The sequence below is a fragment of the Mastigoproctus giganteus genome, chromosome 1 (genome assembly GCF_048544385.1).
Source record: "Mastigoproctus giganteus isolate SK-2022 chromosome 1, ASM4854438v1, whole genome shotgun sequence".
Lineage (NCBI taxonomy): Eukaryota > Metazoa > Arthropoda > Arachnida > Uropygi > Thelyphonidae > Mastigoproctus > Mastigoproctus giganteus.
This window is the reverse complement of record NC_143575.1, coordinates 56901250-56924163: the sequence shown is the minus strand read 5'-3', so window position 1 is coordinate 56924163 and position 22914 is coordinate 56901250. Positions and strand designations below refer to the sequence as shown.

The window sequence follows — 22914 nt, the reverse complement described above, 5'->3', positions numbered from 1 at the left end:
CTTTGAGAAACTGAATGCAAAATTTGTTAAAAAAAATAGAAAATGGTGGTTAAACAGATAATCCAGTAAAGATAATTATACAAGGAATTTAGATATCACTGCTGAATACCAAATTCAGCTATCCATTCCATTCCATAAAAGTATTGCAAAATTGGAAGTAAACTTTCTTGTAACTGATTAAACTCTACTCTGCAGAATATCACCTCATATTGGGAGAAGATTTGATGGAAAATGCAAAATAAACATTGATTTTCATAAAGGAGAAGTTAAAATCTACATAAAATTTTCTACTGTGGAGAGCTACCTGTCCAAAAGACTTTGCATATCCTTCACTTCTCTATTCAAAACATGAAATTAGTGGTGCAAAAAAAATCTGTTCAAACAAGAAATAGGCATAAAACACAAAATAATTTTAAATAAAAAGAAATCTGCTGCAGATATCCAGGTAAATGTAATTGAAATAGAAGAGAAATCAAATGATTTAATATGGGATGTAAATAAAAATGTAAAGTAGCAAAAACTAAGATTATGTTGGAAAATGTGACTAAAGATGTACCATTCTTTATAAATGAAGTGCATATCTTGAGAATTAGATAGTATGAATCAGAGCTGTAATACTCAATATGTTCTACGTTGATAATAATATTAGTAAATTAATAAGAGGAGTTTACCTCAATATAGTACGTGGAACACTTCCGTATGATACCCTCCAGAAATTAAAACGGAAAAAACGAAAAAATCGACAACTTACCGGTACATTAAAGTAAAATATAAATAATTAAAGTAAAATATAAATAATTAAATAATCAATTTAACACAATTCAAAATCAATTCAAAACAATTAAAATTCAAATTAACGCAATTAAAAGAATCTAACGAAAATATTCAAAACGATTTTCGTTAGATTCTTTTAATTGCGTTAATTTGAATTTTAATTGTTTTGAATTGATTTTGAATTGTGTTAAATTGATTATTTAATTATTTATATTTTACTTTAATTATTTATATTTTACTTTAATGTACCGGTAAGTTGTCAATTTTTTCGTTTTTTCCGTTTTAATTTCTGGAGGGTATCATACGGAAGTGTTCCACGTACTATATTGAGGTAAACTCCTCTTATTAATTTACTAATATCTTGAGAATAAAGAGAACTGATAAAGCTAGAATGCTTCATCGGGTTTGTTACCTAGGATCTTGTAATCTTGAGGAAAGAACCTGGATTCTGAGACAATACCACTGTGAAGGTCTTCATGGTCTTGGTGCAGAGAAAACTGCTAGAATTAGTTGCTGTTTTCTCTGCACCAAGACAATTTTTTCAAAATGCCATCTTTACAAAATTTTGCTATGGACATCATTGGACCTCTTCCTACTTCTAAAAGTAGTAATAAATATATCATTATATTTGTAAAACTATTTAAGGTGAGTTGGTAGCTATGAGAGAATCAAAAGGCTGAAGCAGTAGCCAACCTTTGTTTATTTCGCCATCAGCAGGTGGCTGTCCAAATATTCTCCTATCTGACAGATAGGCAAATTTCACATCATAATTACTCCTACAAATTTGTAAGATTTTAAATTTTAAAAAGATTGTTACAAGCACATTCAGACTCCAAAGTAACAAACTTATGGAATGCTTAAATAAAACAATAATGGTGATTTTAGCAAATTTGGCTAATGATAAAAATAGTTCTTTACATACAATCCAGCACTCCACTCTACTGCCCATGTTTTATTTGGACATGATCTGCTTACAAGATAAGGTGAGTTAGTAGTTATGCCGTCAGACTTAAGTAACATTAATTTTGAGTCAGGTTATAGTACACTGATAAACATCTACAAGAGTTAACAAAGAAATTCAGATTAATTAATAAAATCATTACACAAGTTTGTGAAGGAAATCAGTATACATAAACAGATCTAGGCATATTCATCCCATTAAAATTGACTTTGTATTGTTAAAAAACCAATGTAGATTGTCTTTGGAGGATAAATTAAGACTAAAAGCAAAAGAACATTTCAGAATAATGCAAAGATTATCAGCCATAAATTATAAAATAACAGCAGATATTTAATCTCCATATAGATCAAAAATAGACAACATAATAACATCAGTAGATACCATGTTGCTAATGATACCACAGTCATTCCACATTATTCATTACAGGTACTTTCAAAACATGAAGGCCAACCATGCAAAACTAATATGATGCACAGTAAAGATGACCTCATTCTCTTCAATTTCAGAAGAAGAAAATAATATTAAGATAATAAATGCAAAGTTTAGACATCCAGTGGCATTTACATTTCAAGGTATCAATATGGATATTCATGTTGAAGACTATACATGCAATTAAGAACAACAGATAGTAAACACTGAGAGACCATTTATAGAGAATGTAAATGATATATGTAACAACTGAAAAGAAGAAAGAATTACTAATGATATAATTCAGGAAACAATCATAAGTGAAGAAAAGAACCACACTGTAGTTCAATCTTATATCAGAAAGTACATAAAAACACAACTTAAGAAAGCCTAGTACCATTTGAAAACTGAAAAGTATATGCTGTGCTAATTTAAATAAGCAAAAATTTATTTAAATTTAGCAAAAAAGTGTGATTTATCCATAATCAAATAAGCTACATAAATTACTTTGTTTTATAATTTTGTATATTACATGTATACATTTAACAAAAAAAAAAAATTATGTACTGCAATAATTTTTTTTTTCAAATAAAGATGGAAAATATGTGGGAAAGTTAATACTTTTTTTACTTTTTTTAAATTCTTTCCCACATTAATGTATATTCCAGTGTATAAGTTGATCTGTGAAACTTAAAAATTGTCTAAAATTTTACTAGTGGAATCTGTTACTGGTGGAGTTTGTGTAAAATCTTAAGCCTGAGTTGAAGGCACTTTCTTAGGATGAGAATGGCAAGAATTAATACCAATATATTTACAATTTATCACATATATATTTCACAGAAATGTACACTGTTGCTACCTTTTAAAACCCAAGAATTTGTCCATCTTCTTCATTAAGCAAAAACAGTTCCTGGAATTCACTGAGTATATTATGTTTTTTATTTTTAGTACGGTCAGTCCTCGTATAACATGTATTTACATTACACAAATTCAATCATACACAATTTATAAATAGGGGAAAGATATCGTATATAACACGACCGAATTCGCTTATGCATGATTCACCTTTGCATTTACAAGAAATGGCAGTCAAATGCGGAATCGCCCCAACTTTTTTTTTTTTTTTTATGAGAACCCCAAACACGAGAGGTATTATAACCTATAGTACTTAGTACCGTGCTTGGGTTGGAGGTTGAGAAGACGAAAGAAGATATTTGTTGATATTGGACTTGAACTTCCGTAGATTGTAATTTTCAGGAAATATGTATGAAGGAAGGTTGTTCCAGAAAACGGCAGTTGAATGAATAAATGAGGAAGATGAAAAGTTGGTTCTGTGGGTTTGAAGTTGGACAGTAAATAGATGTTGGCTGGTGGCAGCACGTGTTCGGACTGTTTTGAAAGAGAGAGCGGGAATTATAGAAGCCAATTCAGAAGAACAATGCCCATGGAAGTATCTGTAGAAGAGGCATGCAGCAGAAACAGTGCGTCTATGAGAAAGCGAGTGGAGAGACTCTGTTAGAGATGAATCATTAATTAACCTAACTGCCCTCTTCTGAATGGAATCAAGAAGCCTGAGAGAGGTTTGGGGGCACCACCCCAGATGTGGGAACAATATTCCATGGCAGGGCGGATTTGCGATTTATACAGAGTGAGCAGCTGTTTGGGAGAAAAGTAACGCTGAGAGCGAAAGAGAAAACCAAGTTTTTTAGATGCAGAGGAAGCAATATTTGTAATATGCTTGTGCCAAGAGAGATTAGAAGTCAGGGTAATCCCCAAAAGAGATATATCTTTTGCCTAGAAATCGGAGTGTCACTAAAGATAAGCATAGGAGCAGAAGAATCCTTTTTGCGAGATATAAGACAAGATTGAGTTTTAGAAGGGTTGAAATCAACTAAGTTGTCTTTGCCCCACTGGAGAATTACCTGAAGATCGGCATTTAAGGAATTGGCAGCAGATTTTCGAGAACTTGAAGCTGATTGAGCTGGACAAGGTTTCTCAAAATGGAAAGTTCAATGCAATGTGCAATCATCGGCAAAACTATGGATAGGATTTCCAGTCAATGGAAGAAGGTCATTGATATACAAGAGGAAAAGAGTGGGGGAAAGAACTGAACCTTGGGGGACACCGGCATTAGTGGAGAAGTTAGAAGACAGAGAGCCATCTACCATCACCCTCAGTGAGCGATCAGAGAGAAAACTGGATAACCAATTACTAAAAACAGTTGGCAAACCATAAGATGGAAGCTTGTTTAGAAGACCTTTATGCCAAACACGATCAAAAGCCTTTGAGATGTCAAGAGCAACTACTTGTGTTTCACCGAACCTTTCCATTGAATTAGTCCATAAATGGGTAACATAAGCCAGAATATCACCAGTGGATCGACACTGACGGAATCCATACTGGCGATCGTTGATCAGACGGAAGGTTTCTAGGTAGTTTAAGAGTTGGCGGTTAATTGATTTCTCCATTACTTTAGAAAGAGTAGAAGTAATTGCAATGGGACGATAATTGGATGGGAGGGATTTGTCACCCTTTTTAGGAACTGGCTGGATATGAGCAAATTTCCAAGCAGAAGGAAAAACACCTTGGAATAAGAAAGTGAAAAAAGGCGGCAAAGAATAGGAGTAAGTTCAGGAGCACAGGTTTTGAGAACAAGTGGAGAAATACCATCAGGACCTGGAGCTTTCTTAGCATCAAGATTCATCAAAATCCTTCTGATATCCTTTTGACGGTAGACCACAGGAGGCATTGAATGGAGCGTGTTAGGAATGGTGGGAGGTGTTTTACCAAGATCATTAATACATGAGCTCGAAGAAAAACGGGATGCTAGCAGGTCAGCTTTATCCTTGGCTGAAGTGACAACAGAGCCATCTGGTTTGGACAGAGGTGGGAGCAGAGATGGGCAAAAGTTGTGGCCAATAGCTTTGGCAAGAGACCAGAATGCTCGGCTACCATTAGGGCAAGAAGCAAGTTTTCTACTCTTAGCCTGTTCAAACTCTAGTTTGGACTGATTAATAACTGCTTTACAATTGTTGCGAGCTTTGGTGTAGGCAGAAAATGAAACTGAAGAATTAGAAACAAGCCAATTACGATATGCAACGTTCTTCTCTTGGACAGCCTTAGCACATTTATTGGAAAACCAAGGTTTAGATAAAGGGCGAGATTTTAAAGTGGAGTGTGGGATAAAGGATTCCATTCCTGCAAGAATAATTTCACTGACACGATCTGAGCAAACGTTGACATCAGAAGTTTTGAAACAGTAATCAGACCAAGGAAAAGAAGTCTGGCAGGTCATCCCATTTTGCATTCTTGTAATGCCAAACAATACGAGGTTGGGAATAGGCATGAGATAAAGGTTCCATTGGAGAAGAGACAATCACCAAGTTGTTATCTGAAGTGCCTAAAGGACCTCTCACTTCAACCTTGTACTCAGAAGGGTTGTTTGTGAGAAAAAGATCAAGCGTATTGGCTGTATGATTAGGATTGTCCCGTATTCTTGTAGGTAAATGAACAATCTGTGCTAGGTCATTAGTAATTGCAAAAGCCTCAGCATCTCGACCTGCTGGGTCGGTGTGACTAGAAAACGGAAGCCAGCTGGAGTTGTGAGCGTTAAAATCAGCAAGGAAAATTACCTCACTGTTAGGAAAGTTGGACTGGAGAAAGTCAAGTTGCAAAGAGAGGAAGTCAAAGAGCTCCAAGTGATTAGTGGAGTTGGGAGAACGGTAGAGACAACAGATGAATTTTACACAATGAGGTAGAGAGATTTTAAGCCAGAGAAGATCAAAGAGAGGAGATTCCAAATTGCCAAGTCTCTGACAGGGGATATCAGAACGGACATATGCACAAGTACCACCTTTGAGGTGAAAGGAATCATACAGCAAATAATTTGGACATCTGAGATGAGCAGTAGTTGAATCAACTGATAACTGAGATTCAGTCAGAAAAAGTACTGGGGTTTGGAAGATTGCAAGTGGAAATGGACATCGTTGAGATTAGAATTGAGACCACGTATATTTGTGAAATGAATTAGGAAGTCCTTGGGAGGTTTAGATCTTTTCGCAGATAAGCTTGCTCTATTATTTTGACAATTCATGGTGTATTCAATAGTAAGAAAAAGTGGGTGGGACATGCTGTATGAAGTAATGAAATTTTTGGATATGGCGTACATGTGGTAAGAATATACCCAGATCCTTGACATAACGTGGCCTCGACAATGCTCCCTGCATACACACTACTCGGGCTCCCTCCAGTCACTATCTGGCAGAGTAGAGGTAGCAAGATTATACACTAGCTGATCCGGAAGCTTCCTAGAGAGTTACCAATAGGTTCAGTCCGGTGTACTAACTAGCGGCCGGCCTGCGAACACCGTTTTAGAGCTGTACCCTCGAAATGTAAGGAATATTGGATCTCGCCACGACATTCAACTGAACGCAACACAATAGCAATGAAGAGAAGATTCTAAAAATGTATTTATGTTTTTTATATAGGTGAAGGGGACACACATTTCACCATAATAATGTAAAAACCCACACAATTCCAGCTATCGGTATTATCGCAAATGCAATTAGATCGAGTTTACTACCACTAGCAGAAATGCAACTGGAAATTGTTTTTATTGTTTTATGGTAGTAATCCCCAGAAATGTGCTTTAGTAAAATGTGAGCTAGTGAGGTGTTAATAGTGTGTCTCTGCCTTTATGGTGTTGTTTATTCAGTTGCTGCACGCGCGCAGCTTTGTTTATGTGTATCAAGCATGCCTTCTCATTTTGTAATTGTGTTTTATTCCCTAAAAATTAGTAAAGTACTTAAAAGGTGTGAAAAGGAAACATCCTGGTGAGAAAAAGAAAAACAATATGGATAGACAGAGGCAGACTGGGTCAAAAATTCTTACCCGGGAAAATTTGTAGCGGCCTCATACTAGTGTTTATGGCCAAAATCACACTGGCCTCTATCCACTTCTGGCCTCCAGCCCACCAAGGTTTCTCCAGTAAGGCTTATGGCCAGTCCACCTCTGTTGATAGAGAAAAAATATGAAATTGTGAAACACTTTGAGCGAAATGAAGACCATGTGATATTGCACGTGCTAAACGAGGCAATGCTGAGAATTAGAAAGAATGCAGAGAAAATAAAAACAACTTTCATAGCAGGACCAACTCAAAGTGTAACAAAATCCATTAGATCAAGACGCAAAGAATTGGAAGAGATGGAATGTCTGTTTGAATAGAAGATCAAAGAAAGAACAAGTTTGTTTACAATAGAAGCAAAAGCTTTAGCAATATTTTATTACGTAATGGTAGTAATAAAATACGTAAGTATTTTATTACTACCATTATTATTACGTAAGTAATAAAATACGTAAGTATTTTATTACAATTATTTATTGTGTTTGGTAATGTTTTGGTTACAAATGTGTGTTCAATCTTGGGTGGTCGGCACCTAACCCTATTTTTCCCATAGGGCCCGTTATTTATATTGCACAATTTTGCATTGCACGAGGGTTTCTAGGAACACAACTATCGTGCTATACGAGGACTAACTGTATATTATGTCTTCGAGTTTACTTTTAGAAATTGTCAGTTTGTAATAACTAACTTGCTTCCATTTCAAGACAATGTTTACAAGGAAACCAAACAGTAGTTCATTATTAAACAGGCAATAAGAATAGCCCAGATAAGTCAAAGCCCATATACACATATAGCATCAATAAGAGCACTGACATGTCATCTGTGTCTGCAGATTAGGTTTCATGACCTCCCCCCCCCCCATACTTCTCTTTCAACCCATGCACGGTACTAAGTACTATAGGTTTTGATACCTTTCGTGTTTGGGGTTTCCATAAAAAAAAAAAAAAAAAAAAACTACATAAAATATTTAGAGTAGGAATATCTTGCCACTCTCTTTACTTTATTGTGCAGTGTAATAAAATATCAAGACAAACTTTTAAATGAAAGATACAGCAGAAATAATTGGATTAAAAAGTAGGCACCGATTCTTAATGTAGATTTTACTGTAACTGAACACTAACTCAGGTGCAAAAAATTACTCCAAAAAAAGGTCATCTTATAGTATGAATGGACAACTAGGCACAAATTTGAGGCAAAAAACTTGAGATAAACTGAAAAAGGCCTCTGAGGTTGGGAAAATTCATATTTTAGAATTAAATCAGCTCATACACCAACCATAAGAATAAGTATTTACTGTAACTAAAATATTTACATATTAAAATAAAATAGCTATTTACAAAAACTGCTATTATATTAAATTAAATTATATACATGTAAAAACATTAAAACTGTGATAAAATCCTTAAGATAAAATACACTAAAATAAACCGGATTAAAAGCGATAAAAACAATAAAATTCTCTGGAGCTTTCGGAAGCATCAGCTTCCTTCCTCAGCAGTAACAAAACTTCCTGCAGCACGTCCATATATAACAGGCTCACGGTACCTATACACGTGGTGCAGTCGGCGCATGGTCTGAACTGGAAGCGGAAATAGCTCGGGAACGTGTTAAGCAGAACCGTTCATCCGTACTTAGGATGATAGTTTCAAACAGAGGATGCATACGCATACCTCTGTCCCTATTCATAATATTGTGGTCGGATGAACAGATTCGTAGGCTCTCGAGCCATTTACGGTTCCAGAACCCATGCGCTCGATCCACGATAAACGGCATCCTCTGGGGAAATTTGATGCTGCTTCTCCCAAAAATGTTCGGCCACCAGACATTGTAATCAGCGGTTTTTATATGGATGTGCTGCAGGAAGTTATATATGGACGTGCTGCAGGAAGTTTTGTTACTGCTGAGGAAGGAAGCTGATGCTTCCGAAAGCTCCAGAGACTTTTATTGTTTTTATCGCTTTTAATCCGGTTTATTTTAGTGCATTTTATCTTAAGGATTTTATCACAGTTTTAATGTTTTTACATGTATATAATTTAATTTAATATAATAGCAGTTTTTGTAAATAGCTATTTTATTTTAATATGTAAATATTTTAGTTACAGTAAATACTTATTCTTATGGTTGGTGTATGAGCTGATTTAATTCTAAAATATAACTTGAGATAAACTTATATGCCAAAATATGGTATTTACGGACTTTTATGTATATCTCTGAATTCTCTTCAGAAAACATGAAAAATAAGATTATTATGCATGCTTGAAACAGATTATTTAAACAATAACTATATATGTTATATTATGGTTGCTTAAATGTTCTTACATGTATTATTGTTAATCATTTACAATACAGTTTTATGTACATAAAATGTGATTTAGATGCTTACATACTAATTTTTATCTTTTTGCTGCCAACATTGTTGCAACGAAAAACTACACAGTCTTATGAGTATAACACTTATTGAAGAAGACACACAATTAGCTCATATTGCTAATTGTGTGTCCTTTTCTTTACAACTGGATGAATCGACAGACATCAGTGATACAGCTCAATTGCTCGTTTTTATTCGTCTGGTTTTCAATGATTCTGCCACTAGAGAATAACTGCTGGGTATGGTTTCGTTAAAAGAAAAACACCAGAGGTCTTGATATATTTAATGCATTCAAAAATTTTATTGAAGAAATTAAATTACCACTATTTAAGTTTGTATCAATAACAACAGATGGAGCTAAAGCAATGATGGGGCATCTTAATGGATTCATTGCATTGTGCCAAAGGATGATGAGTTCTCAGATTTTTTGAGTTACCACTGTATTATATTTTGCTGGCTAACATGTGTTAGCCAGCAAAAGATTAAATACTTAAATACTAAAAGTTTTATGGACATAGCTTTCAAAATTATAAATTCCATCAGAGGACAATCTCTTCAAAGGAGACTGTCAAAATGCAACTCGATGAAAATGAACCAGATCTGATATTACTCACAGACGTGATGTGGCTGAGTTGGAGTAAATCTCTACAGAGATTTCGAAATTTGCTGAATAAAATTAAAATCTTTGTTGATCAAACTTTTTTTGGGGAGATGATTATCAGCAGCTACAAGATACGGAGTGGTTGTGCGATCTGGTTTTTTTGGCAGATTTTTACCAGTAAATTAAGTGATCTGAATTTGAAATTACAAAGAAAAAATAAAAATGTGGGTGACATGATTAGTAGTATTTCTGCATAAAAATTCGATCATTTTGCAAATATGCAAGATCATTTGCAAAAATATCCTGTTTTTGTATTTAATAGTGAGAATATGTTTCTGAAATTGAGAAAGTTGTGGATGATTTTGAAACCAGATTCAGTGATTTTAAAACAATTGAAGACATTGTTCAATATATTTCTTATCCATTTAATATCGACTTAGATGCAAAACAAATTTCAGAAAAAATCGTTGAGATTTTTCATATGGAGAAAATATTACTTTAAAATAAAATTATTAACATTGCGAAATGATATCTTCCTAAAAGCCAGATCATCAGAAAAGGACTTTTGGAAATATGTTTTCCGAGAAAAGTACCCAAATGTAAAAAAATGCAGTGAACTTTTAAATTGCTGTTTTCATTCCATATCTATGTGAATCAGCCTTTTCGTATTTGAAACAAACAAAGACTAAGAATTGCTCTACGCCTCCATAGCCGAGTGGTCAGGAGTGGGAGTGCAGTAGCACACGCTCTTTGAGTAGACGGGGTTCAAGCCCCTGACTGCTAAATATGGTCAATCTGCCAACCCGCAATGGACCAGCATGGCAGATTATGGTCCATTTTCCTCAGCATGAATTGTTGAGGAGGCTTCCATCATGCAGTGGGTTGATAATAGCTGCCGTTAACCTTTTTTTTTTTACGGACTTGCATACAGAAGATTCTTTACTGTTGGCCTTATTACAGTATATCCCTTTTAAAAGCTTGGCAGATGACATGAAGACACAAACTTCACATAAATTAAAAATTTAAATATGTATGAATTTAAAATAAGAATTCTGAATTGTATTTAATTTTAAAATTTATAAACAACATTTTTCAATATGTTGATTAACTTTATTAACCATGTGCAATGAAATTCTTGAGATGGTAGATTGCAGCACATTTTGAAGAAAAAAAGTAGATCGCATCACAAATTAAGTTGGCCATCCCTAATGTAGAGAATATGTAAGGAAAAAAAGTTAATATTAAAAAGGATAAAGATATGTTTAAAAATATGTTCAGCTCATAGATTATAGAAAATGTATGTTTTTTTTTAAAAAAAACATACATTTTCTATAAACCTTTCTTTAAGCAGTATTGAGTAACAAGTATAATTCCAGTGTTAACGTCACTAAATGCATATTATATAATAAGAAAAGTGTTGTTTCTTTGGTTTTTTTTTTTTTTGAATTTTTCAAATAAAGTATTCATTCTTTTGAAAGCCAGTTGAATTAAAATATGGTTTTCTATAAAGAATCTCTTTCAAAAGGGATACAAGTTCTTCTGATAATACTAAAGAAAGATGCAGGTAGGAGGATTAAAATAATTTAATTTCATATATTACTTACCAGTAAATGGAAGTGAAGAACTGGCAGTATATATCTGAGCAGGTTTTTGATGAGGATTCATTCCATACCTAAGTGTTAGCTGGGATGCTCCACCACTATACTGCTTTCTAAAGTAGTCAGATATAGCAGCATCATATTGAGCTGTATGATTAAATGCCTATAAATAAGGTAATTCTTACTGTTATTTTCAAATAATGTTCTCTAAATCATTCTTTAAAATGAGAGAAAATAAAAAAAAATTCTGGTTCAGTAGTTCCACAAAATATTTTTATATAAGGATCTCCTTTAACTTTGAATTTTAGTATATTCCTTTCACACATATTATGATGCATCTAACTACAGTAAGCTGCACTTTCATAACTACCATATTCTAGATGAAGTACAGAATTTTCCTGATGGATAGAACATTACCTTAACTGCAAGCTGCCGTCTAAGATCCCCTGTTGTACTATTCTGATTTTGTGATGATTCAAGCTCTGCAGCAACCCTATCAAAATAACATGAAAGATTTTTATACTGTAATTAAAAGTAACACCTTTTGTAATAATATTCTCAAAATTAAATAAGTCAACACATATATATTATTTAACAAGAGGAAGTCAAATGAAAATGAGATTACAATAGTCTAAATTTAAATTAAGTGTTGTCATGGGTGTAAGTTTAGGGATTGGTTTGCAGCAGCAGAGAAAATATGACATTCAGTGATAGGTGCATCCTTCCATTTGATTACATGATTGCCAATATGGATTCCATTAGTGTCAATTCACTGGTAATATACTGGCTTATGTTACTTATCTATGAAAAAATTCAATGGAAAAATTTGGCATAATTTAAGCAGTTTTTTTTTTTTTTTTTTATGAGAACCCCAAACACGAAAGGTATCAAAACCTATAGTACTTAGTACCGTGCATGGGTTGAAGGAGAAGTATGGGGAGAGGGGGATGCCGGAAACTTTGTTCTAGAGACTAAACATGGGTTTCACCACTTCAAGCCTCCAATAAGCAAAGTGGTGGTATTTCACCGGTTCAATTTTTTGCCCTTGACATTTCTAAGGCTTCTGATGGTGTTGGGCTTAAAAGAATTTAAACAAGCTTCCACTAACAAATTGCCAAATGGGTTTTTTTTTTTTTTTTGCAATTTGGTATTTCATTTTTCTCCCTGACCATTCAAGTGTAGGTGACGGTAGATGGCACACTCTCATCTAACTTCTCTACTAATGCTAGTATTTGCAACATTCAGCTCTTTCTTCCACTCTATCTTGTATTGTCAAATGACATTCTTCCATTGACCAGAAATCCTATCCATGGTTTTGCTACTGGTAGCACACTAAATCCAACTTCCAGTTTGAGAAACCTTGCCCTGCACAAAAAGCCTCAACTTCTCAAATATCCACCATCAATTCCTTAAATGCCAATATGCAGGTAATTCTCTGCCTTGCATTAAGTTAGCTCAGCCCTTTCAACATCTTCACTACAGTGTGATGGTATATTATGGCATGGTATAATGCATTATATTCTATAGTGATATAATGCATTGCCATGAAGCAGAAGACAATTTTTGTCAGCCAACAAGTCACTTTTATCTGACAGATTCCCAAAAACAAAACAACATATGATTATGCAAAATAATAATGTATTTAGGACTTTGCCTGTATTGATACCTGAATCACATCTCCTCACAGATACCTGGTTTCTACACTTTTCAACTTTCAAAACTGCATTCTCTTCATTTATAAATATCTCTTTGCATCCACAACTAGAGGAGGTCTATAGGGAAGTGGAAGCCAGAAGCTTGTCAAACTCTGGCAGACAGCTAAATAATTTTGTAATAACTGAGAGCAAAGTGGAGAAGAAATTGTTGAAATTGAACATAAGAAAGGCACCTAGGGTGAATGGGATCTATCCAGTTATATTAAAGGAAGCAGCAAAGGTAATAAACAAACTCTTAGCCATAATTATGAAAGCTTCCTTGGACTCAGGGGAGGTCTCCTGGACTGAAGATGTGCAAATTTGTCCCTAGTTCACAAAGGGGAATCAAAGGGTGACACAAATAATTAAAGACCTGTTAGTCTAACTTCTGTTCCACGGAAAATAATTGAGTCACTCATTAAGGAAACGATGAAGGATCATCTAGACAAGACTGCAGTTATAGTTCAGACACAGAATGGGTTTGTTAAGGAGAATTCTTGTCTGACAAATTTGATTGAATACTATGAGGTGGTGACAAAGGAATTGGATGCAAAAATTAATTTTGATATCATATTCTTGGATTTTAGGAAAGCTTTTGATACTGTGGCACAGGGAAGACTACTGTACAAATTGGAGCAGTATGGCATTAGGGGAAAGTTGCTAGAATGGATAAAAGGATGGTTGAGTGGTAGAAGACAGAGAGTGGTTATCAATGGACACTGCTCTTCGTGGACTAATGTTATTAGTGGAGTACTCCGGGGTTTGGTGTTGGGCCCATTGTTAACATTGTTGGCAGGGTTGTTAATAACAGTAATGATAGTGCGCTACTGCAACAGGATTTGGAAAAGTTGAGCAGTTGGGCAGAGAGGTGGCAACTGAAGTTTAAAATTGACAAATGTAAAGTACTGTATATGGGTAGCAGTAACCCTAGAGTAACGTATCAACTGGGTGGTATTACACTCAGGGTAGTGGAGAATGAAAAGGACCTGGGGGGGGGGGTAATTATGCAGTCAGATATGCAGTTTTTTCAGCAGTGCAGATAGGCTGCAAGAGTAGCTCATGGTGTCTTGTCAATAATATACAAAAATTTTGCTAGCAGGGATAAGGGGTGATTGTCCCCTTGTATAAGGCATGTGGTCAGGCCATTGAGTACTGTATATAGATCTAGAGGCCTCATTTTAGGAAAGATGTAGAGCTATAACGAGTACAGAGAAGGGTAACGAGATTGGTGAGTGAAACAAAAGTTTGCTGTTACCAAGAAAGACTTAAGTTCTGCATGCAGCTTCTGGAGACTAGGTACCTGCAAGGTGATCTAATTAAGGGTATATTGAGTGTATAAGGCCTTGAATGGTTTGAGCAAGCGCAGTGCTGATGGGATTCTTCCTCTTGCTGAGATTACAGCTAGGCCTCGCATAACGCAAGTTCGATTAATGTGATATTCAGTTAATGCTATTTGAAAAATGATACCACTTTTCACTTTACATGATGCAAATTTCCAGTTAACGTGATCTTTTTTTTTATGCGATAGTTGAAAAAGATTTGAATCGCGCGTTGAGCTTACCGTGAGTCGTACGGTCAATAAACAAACGTTTGCCTGCCTCGGTGTGTTCCATCAACCATCGGAAGAAGACGTGTTTGTCTCCTGCTAATAAAGTCAATGCAGACTTGCATTTAAAAATTCAAATTTTTAAATGAGCCAGATGAAAATGTTACCGCGAAGGAGATAACGGTAAAAGAGTTAGATGAAATCTTTCGTATCGCATAGAACCTCAAACAAAAGGTTTGATGTTCTCTGCGATATTTATTTCGCCAGGACCCAGAGAAGATTGTTGTTGGCTATTGGAAACTGATTGATGAAAAGAGAAAGTCAACACTGTTCAAATATTTCCACAACAGTAATTTCTTCATTGTGTATTTTATGTCAGAGGTTCCCAAAGTTTCTCGATTCACGGCGCCTTTAATGTCTCAGTAATTTTTTAAGGCGCACGCAGACCAAAAGAAATACTTAACGGTTTCATTTAGTAGTTAGGTCCAAACAACTTAATAAGAAATGCTGAAACTGTGAACTACCTCGAGCTAGTAGTTCGCGCGGTGTCCGACAGATGTCGAGTATCACTGTGTTTCCCTTGAAAATTTAAAATATTCCGCGACACACAGTTTAAGAACCGCTGTTTTATGCAATAAACATTTAATTCCATAATTATTTTCATTATCTTTTACATTATATACAGTTAAAAAGTTATTTAAAAGGTATTTTTAAAATTCTTTATGGACATTCCAGAAGATCAAGGACCAATTATAATTTTTCCTATTGGTTATTATATTCGATTAACGCGTTTCCGTTTTGCACGATGCACTCGCGGGACGAATTAATTGCGTTAATTGAGACCCGCCTGTATTCACCCAAGGGGATATAAATTCAAATTGAGGAAAGACAATTGTAGACTAGATGTGTGAAAGTTTGCCTTTAGCCAGTTTAAAGTGGAACAAACTTCCATCTATTGCAGTGGAGATCAACAACTTAAATAAGTTCAAGGTAGAACCAGACAAACATTTGGAGAGAATGGATGGGTGAAATGGGAAGTTTTTTTTTTTTTTTTGGCTGATACTATCTAAACTTACTTTCTTACATCATATGCTAACTAATCTTGTTACTCTTCTTTGTACCTGTATGAGATGGTCCACCTTCTTGAAATGAGGTTTCCAGACCTATACACAATGTTTAATTATATACAGGAAGTTTGCTAATAAAGAGGTGATTATACAGTAATATAACCACCTCTTCAGCTCTATTAGAGAAAAGTTCCTTTCTTCCACTAGTGACTCCACTTCAACTCCACCAAGTGTATAAGTTATTTTGGGGTTACTGTTCCCCAGGTGTGAGACCTTGCACTTTGCTGGAACCTGAAAACAAAGCTGCCACTTTTCTGACCATTCCTGAAATCTATCTAGATCACTTTGATTTGATTTGATTTGATTTGATAGTTGTTGGCGCATCGGCTTCTATGGCCATATTGCACCTCCCAAGGTTTTTGCAGTACTTTGATCCAAGCCCGAGGCGGGAATCGAACCCGCGACCTTTGGGTTGCCGGGCAGGTACTTTACCCACTCGGCTAGCCCGGTCGGCAGATCACTTTGAAGAAGCTCTGCTTGGCAGTGATCATTAACTACTCTACCACTCTTTACATCATCTGCAAATTTAGACATCATGCCCTCTATCCCTTCATCAATGTCATTTAAGAAAATCAAAAACAATAGTGGTCCCAACACTGATCCCTGGGGAACCCACTTCTTATGTTAACCAATCTGAGGAATAACGATTTATCAAAACCCTCTGCCTCCTTCCCTGTAGTCATCCTGCTATCCATTTAATGGCACATCAGCAGTTTAGGCCATAATGCATCAAATCAAAATAAATAAAAACAGTAATAAATATATCAAAAATATAAAAGTATAAATTTAAATGTGTGTATAAATTAATGGACTGTAAAAAGTTAAAAATGTCAGACATATTTTCTCTGTCATCTAAAATCTGACTGAGCGTAATTGATTCAGCCAGACTTAAAAAAGCTGTAAAAAAATAAAAGCTATGCGAAGGTAAACACAGGACATTCAATAAAAACATGATGAATGGTTAAAATAGTTTTACATATTTCACACATAGGTAGTTCATCTGCACTCAGCAAAAAGGAGTGTGTCAGATGATTGTGACCTAGCAAGAACAACTTCCTCTCTTCAGATCCTGCACAGACTGCACTGCCATTGCTTTATTAGAGGCTTAATCTGGTGGAGTTTATTTCTAGCATGTCTGGGCAAGAACCTCGCCACTAAGAGTATAGTTTGTTATGTACTACTTGCCTGTAGTAGTCTTTATATGGGACTGACAGGCAAACTTATTCAAGGATATTTCTGATTTTTAGTGATATTAGCTAGATCATTTCTCCTAATTTTAATGCGGCTTGGGCTGCAGCAAAATCGGATGTCAAATTCAGACAGAAAGAGAGAGAATAAAGAATCTGCTCAACCTGGCAGAAAATGGGATGAGGATTATACCTCACTGCTGATAAAAAGCCTGTAACACACTTAACAAATCTGTGTATATCATATATCTTTGGTAATGGTTATGTTTGATGTGATAAAAGGCTAGTTCTATTGCATGCAACTCTTCTGTATATATGCTAGTGTCTTGAGGAATCCTGTTGGATACTATATTGTGTGAGAGGAGAGCAGGTGATCCCACATATGATTCTGACTTCAAGCCATCTATGTAAACTGGCTAGAAGTCAGATTTCATTCAATGTACTGCAAAATGTGGCATCACAGCTTTCTCTCACAGATCTTAAGAGAGAAGTCACAAGTTGAAAGCTGAGCATGCTAGAATGAGAGAGATGGTTCATTTACTTCAACATAAAGGCTTTGGATAGGAGATTAGCAAACTGCTCCAGTGGCAGTCCAGATGGCCTGGTGATGGGCTGGATCTAACAACTGAAGTACACTATCTTCTAGCAAAAGAATAAACCTGAAGACCAATTGATTTTAGAAAGGACAAGAGCTTGGTAGAGATGAAGTGAGAATGATACAGAGAGCTGCACCCCATGAGGTTGGCAAAAGGTGTGCTAAGGGGCTTAATATGCTTTGCATATTAAGCCCTTCAGCGCACCTGATGAAAGTGTTGAAAAAAGTCATCTTATTGTCAAAAATAAGTCTGAGGAATTAGCTTTTGCTACCAAAGAGATGATGTTTTGCCCAAGCCTTAATTATGGATTAAGATTCTGTTTGGGGTAGAAGTGTACACACGTGGTTTTCTGTGATGAAAGTATGAACCCATTAGCTAATGTCCAAGATGATTCAATGGCTTTTTGCTGGCACCTTTCAATGATCCTCATATTGTATGAATGACAAAATATGGAAGTCATCAATGTAAAGGGCATTGCTTATAGCTGGTGGAAGTTGTTCCGTCACAGAGCTTATTTTAAATGTAGCAAAAACTATGACAATTAGAATAGATCCTTGTGAAACTCCTTCTGATAAAACACTTGTGAGACTGTGAATCATACATAAACTTGAAATTGGCAATTAAGAAGTTTTTAAAACATTAATATGAACCTTAAGACCAAAGTTATGGAGGTCTTGTAATTGTCAAATAACTAAGCTGTGTCATACACTTGGTTGGTTGAGTGGGAGAAGACAGAAGGTGGCAATCAATGGGTGCTGCTCTTCGGGGACTAATGTTATTAGTGGAGTCCCACAGGGTTCGGTAGGCCGCCTCCATAGCCAGGTGGGCAGAAGCAGCAGTGCGTAGCACACGCTTCTTGATTAGACCGGGGTTCAAGCCCATGACCACCAAATACGGAGGATGCAGAAAGGTCAGGGAATGACCACCGCATATCCCCGGAACAATATGGCCTTAGTTGCTAATGCTCCTAAAAACCAAATAACAATAACAACAGGGTTCGGTGTTGGGTCCACTGTTGTTTTGTATATTTATCAATGATATTGATGAAGGTATATCAGGCTTAGTGTCGAAGTTTGCAGATGATACAAAGATTGGCAGGGTTGTTAACGACAGTAAAGACAGTGTACTACTGTAACAGGATCTAGAAAATTTGGGCAGATGGGCTGAGAAGTGGCAACTGAAGTTTAACCTTGACAAATGCAAAGTACTGTATATGGGTACAAGTAACCCCAGAGAAATGTACCAACTGTGTGGTACTACACTTAAGGTGGTAGAAAACCTGGGAGTAATTGTGCAGTCAGATATGAAGTTTTCGAGCAATGCGGACAGGCTGCCAGGGCAGGTCAGGGGAATGAAGGGATCCTCTTACCAAGAGAGGCTTAAGTTCTGCAAATTGCAATGGCTGGATATAAGGCCTTGAATGGGTTGAGCACGCTGAATTCTGATGGGATTCTTCCACTTGTTCAGATTACGAACCTAAGGGAGCATAAATTCAAATTAAGGAAAGACAGATGGAGAATAGATGTGCGGAAATTTGCCTTTAGCCAGTGGGTGGTTAGTTGCTAGAACAATCTTCCATCTGTCATTGTGGAAGTTGATAGGTTAAATAAATTTAAGGAGGAACTGGACAAACATTTAGAGAGAATGGTTGTGTAAATTTTTTTTTTTTTTTTTTGACTGATGCTGCATAAGCTCATACGCTTGCTTTCTTGCATCACATGCCACTACTACTACTACTACTATTTTAATATCAAAGAAAACTGACACCCGATGCTCAGATTTAATAAAAGCATCAAGAATGTACATTCCATGTCTGATTAAATGATCCAAAGTGAACCTGATTTTTTTGGAAACAACATTATATCATAGAAAGGAGACCATTTGTTTCCAAATACCATACAATGCGAGCATTAACCACTCTTGCCAGGGCCATGCACGAACAGTTTGTCAGAGCAATGGGATGGTTATTTGGATTTCTAGTATCCTTTCTTGGCTTTGGAAAGGCAAGAATGATTGTCTTTTTCCAAAAATTCTGTTGCTGAAAAGATACATCCATAATGCATCTATATTCCATCCCCCCCCCCAGCATTTCTATTTATTGTCTTATCATTAAATTTTCTTAAATACACAGCTTCTTTAATTTTTATTTTGATAAAAAATCATTTCCTCCCAATAATTTCAAAATTTTTACATTAAAAGTATAGGAACATTCATAAGTGTGCTCTGCAACCTTGTAATTCCTGGTATTCCCATAGCTGCCAAATTTTGACTTTCAAAAAGCTGAAGATAAGGCATTTGCAAGCAAAAAGAATATATGAGGTTTATGGGCTGAAACAGGCAAAACAAGCTTTTTTTATTGGGTTTTTTTTTTTTCCCCAACAAACATGAGGAACATATTTTTTTGGAAAAGGAGTTTATTTAGAGTCCAACACTGCACTATAAATTAAATTTCACAGGCAATGTACACATTTTATAATAAAGCACAGCCATAGGGTTGTTTATCCAGTATGGTATGCTTTCAAATATTAGCTTGCATAACATTTTCCTGTCTGTGAATTTCTGTTCGGATATTCTATTAGACAACACTGAATTTGATTGAATCGAGAAAGCTGTTTCAGACCTTGCTCTCTTCAGAAACATAGAGACAAAGATTTGTTCATAACAATGGGTCTACTGTTTACACTTGCCTGTCAGAAGCATTTCCAAAACTTCACCAGAAGGAGAAGATCTGAATTCACTTTTTGTTTTTTCAAACCTGGCTGAATATTCTCTCACTCGGCATTGCTATGAGAAAGTTTTAAAATGCAAGCATGACTTTGTATAATCTGTTAGATTTCAAGCTTCTGGTTGGTCTGCTATGGTAATCAATTTCCAAAATGGAAGTGGGAGATTTGAAAAAACATTGGTAAAATAAATTTGTACGTAACATTCTTCAACATATCTAAGAGTAATGACTTCAGCACACGGATATAAGGTACATTGGATTGAAGAGCTATATTCAGATTTTCAAACATCGGCATAACATTTAAAAGAAACAAGCAAACTGCTTTATTCAAGCCAGAAGCATGAACAAACTTTCTGCATGAGTAAGGACAATATGCCTAGGATTATCAGCTTACTTGGCTTGTTGTCAAAGCCAAGTTGCTTGTTGACATTCATAATGTTACATATGCAGTAGGTAGTGACTGTTATGACATTAGTCAAAAACAATCATATAATTTTATGTCTTTAATAAAGTGAAAAAACTCCAGAAGATTAGCAGAGTTACCTATGATGTGGCAGAGTGTCAAAGGTTCTTTACAGTTTGGCAGAAAATTAAATGAAACTTGGTGAGCAGTGGTGTATAAAGCACACTCAACAAGAATGTGCTTTGTTGTAAGTGGAGAGTTGCACTGTGTGCATTGCAAAGGATCAGTACCTGTGAGGAGATGGAGGTGGGTGAGGTGACTCTGGCCAATTCGCACTCTGGTTAAGAATACTTCCTCCCTTCTGTTTACAAGGAAGCTGGAGGTCCATAATTGTGGTTCAAGTTTTATTTGGCAGAGTTTATTATGCATTTGGGCTTGACACTGAATTGCCCATTGCTACATATTCTTCATATGTTACTTTTGTAGTCAAGATATGGAATATAATACTGTGATAATTCTCTCTTGGATGGATGTTTAGCAGCATAGTCTGCAAATTCGTTTCCTGGTATCCCAGCATGGCCTAAAATCCAGCAGAAAATGACCACTTGCTGGAGTTCTTGGAAATGCATCAGTTTAGATTTTATCAACTTTATAAAAGGATGTGTTTGAGAAGAAGTATTCTGTAAAGCTATAAGTGCACTCTGGGAGTCTGTATACATCAGCCTTTTTTGGATGGACAGATAAAAAATATTTTCTATTGCAAGTTTGATGGCATACAATTCAGATGTATAGCTGCTGCATTCATTGGGAAGTGATACAGAGAAGGTTTCATGAGGGAAGACAGCTGCGCACCCATTCCACTCTCAGATTTTGTCCCATCAGTATATATTTTTGTAAAATGCAAATAATTTTGTGTGTGGGCAATATGGAGTTGTTGTATGTTGACATTTTCAAGAGTGTGCTTTCCCCAGTTTAGGAAATAACTGTCAGAGGATGGTTTAAGAGAGGACCATGGGGGATCTGGACTGTTTGAATCTAAGAAATTTTTCAGGATGTATGTTCCAAGCTTGTAATAATGCCTGAAATCTGAGAGAAGTAGGCTGCACTGCCCTGGGTTTATTTCTATAGAATATTGTGAACTGAGGGTCATTCAGTATCGGTCTACTGCAGCAGTTCCCAACTTTTTTTGACTCGCAAACCCCTTTCGACATTTTTTTTTTCGCGAACCCCTTTCAACGTGAAACTTTTTTTAATGAACCCTTTTAACATAATATTTTTAAAATGAACCACTAAGCCTATATTCTATGAAATCCTATAATATTTCTGAATTTTTATTAAAAAATATTTCCAGTACTACGTTTTTATAAGACAGAGCGTAATAATAAAATTATTATGAAGTATCATTTATACTTTGTAAACCAGTTATTAATCAGTCCAAACTAGATTTCGAACAGGCTAAGAGCCGAAAAACTTGCTTCTCGTCCAATGGTAGCTGACCATTCTAGTCTGCTGCCAAAACTATTGGCTGCAATTTTTGCCCATCTCTGTTCCCACTTCTGTCAAACCCAGATGGTTCTGTTGCCATATTAGTCAAAGATAAAGCTGATCTGCTAGCATCCTATTTTTCTTCCAACTCATGTATTGATGATCTTTGTAAATCATCTCAAACCCTTCCCAGTACACTCCATTCAACATCTCCTGTGGGCTTCTGTCAAAAGGATTTTGATGAATCTGATGCTAAGAAAGCTCCAGGTCCAGATGGTATTTCTCGACTTGCTCACAAAACCGGTGCTCCTGAACTTACTTCTATTCTTCGCTGCCTTTTTTCGCTTTCTTATCCCAAAGGTGTTTTTGCTCATGTCCAGCCAGTTCCTAAAACCGTGAAAAATTCCTCCCATCCAATTATCTCCCCATTGCAATTACTTCTACTTTTTCTAAAGTAATGGAGAAATCAATTAAACGCCAACTCTTAAATTATCTAGAAACCTTCTGTCTGATCAACGATTGCCAGTATAGATTCCGT

At 35.8% G+C, this 22914-nt stretch overlaps 1 protein-coding gene across 2 annotated transcripts in view; it reads right to left on the bottom strand.

The window, feature by feature from the left end:
- LOC150090813 (bifunctional purine biosynthesis protein ATIC) overlaps positions 1 to 22914 on the bottom strand; it is a 343962-nt gene that overhangs the window by 199322 nt on the left and 121726 nt on the right. For both annotated transcript variants that reach the window (XM_090372983.1, XM_090372991.1), the window contains 2 exons: positions 12031 to 12106; positions 11620 to 11776 (listed from right to left, as the gene is read on the bottom strand). In XM_090372983.1, the coding sequence (XP_090229109.1) occupies positions 11620 to 11776; positions 12031 to 12106 (233 nt within the window). The remainder of the gene's footprint in view (positions 1 to 11619; positions 11777 to 12030; positions 12107 to 22914) is intronic.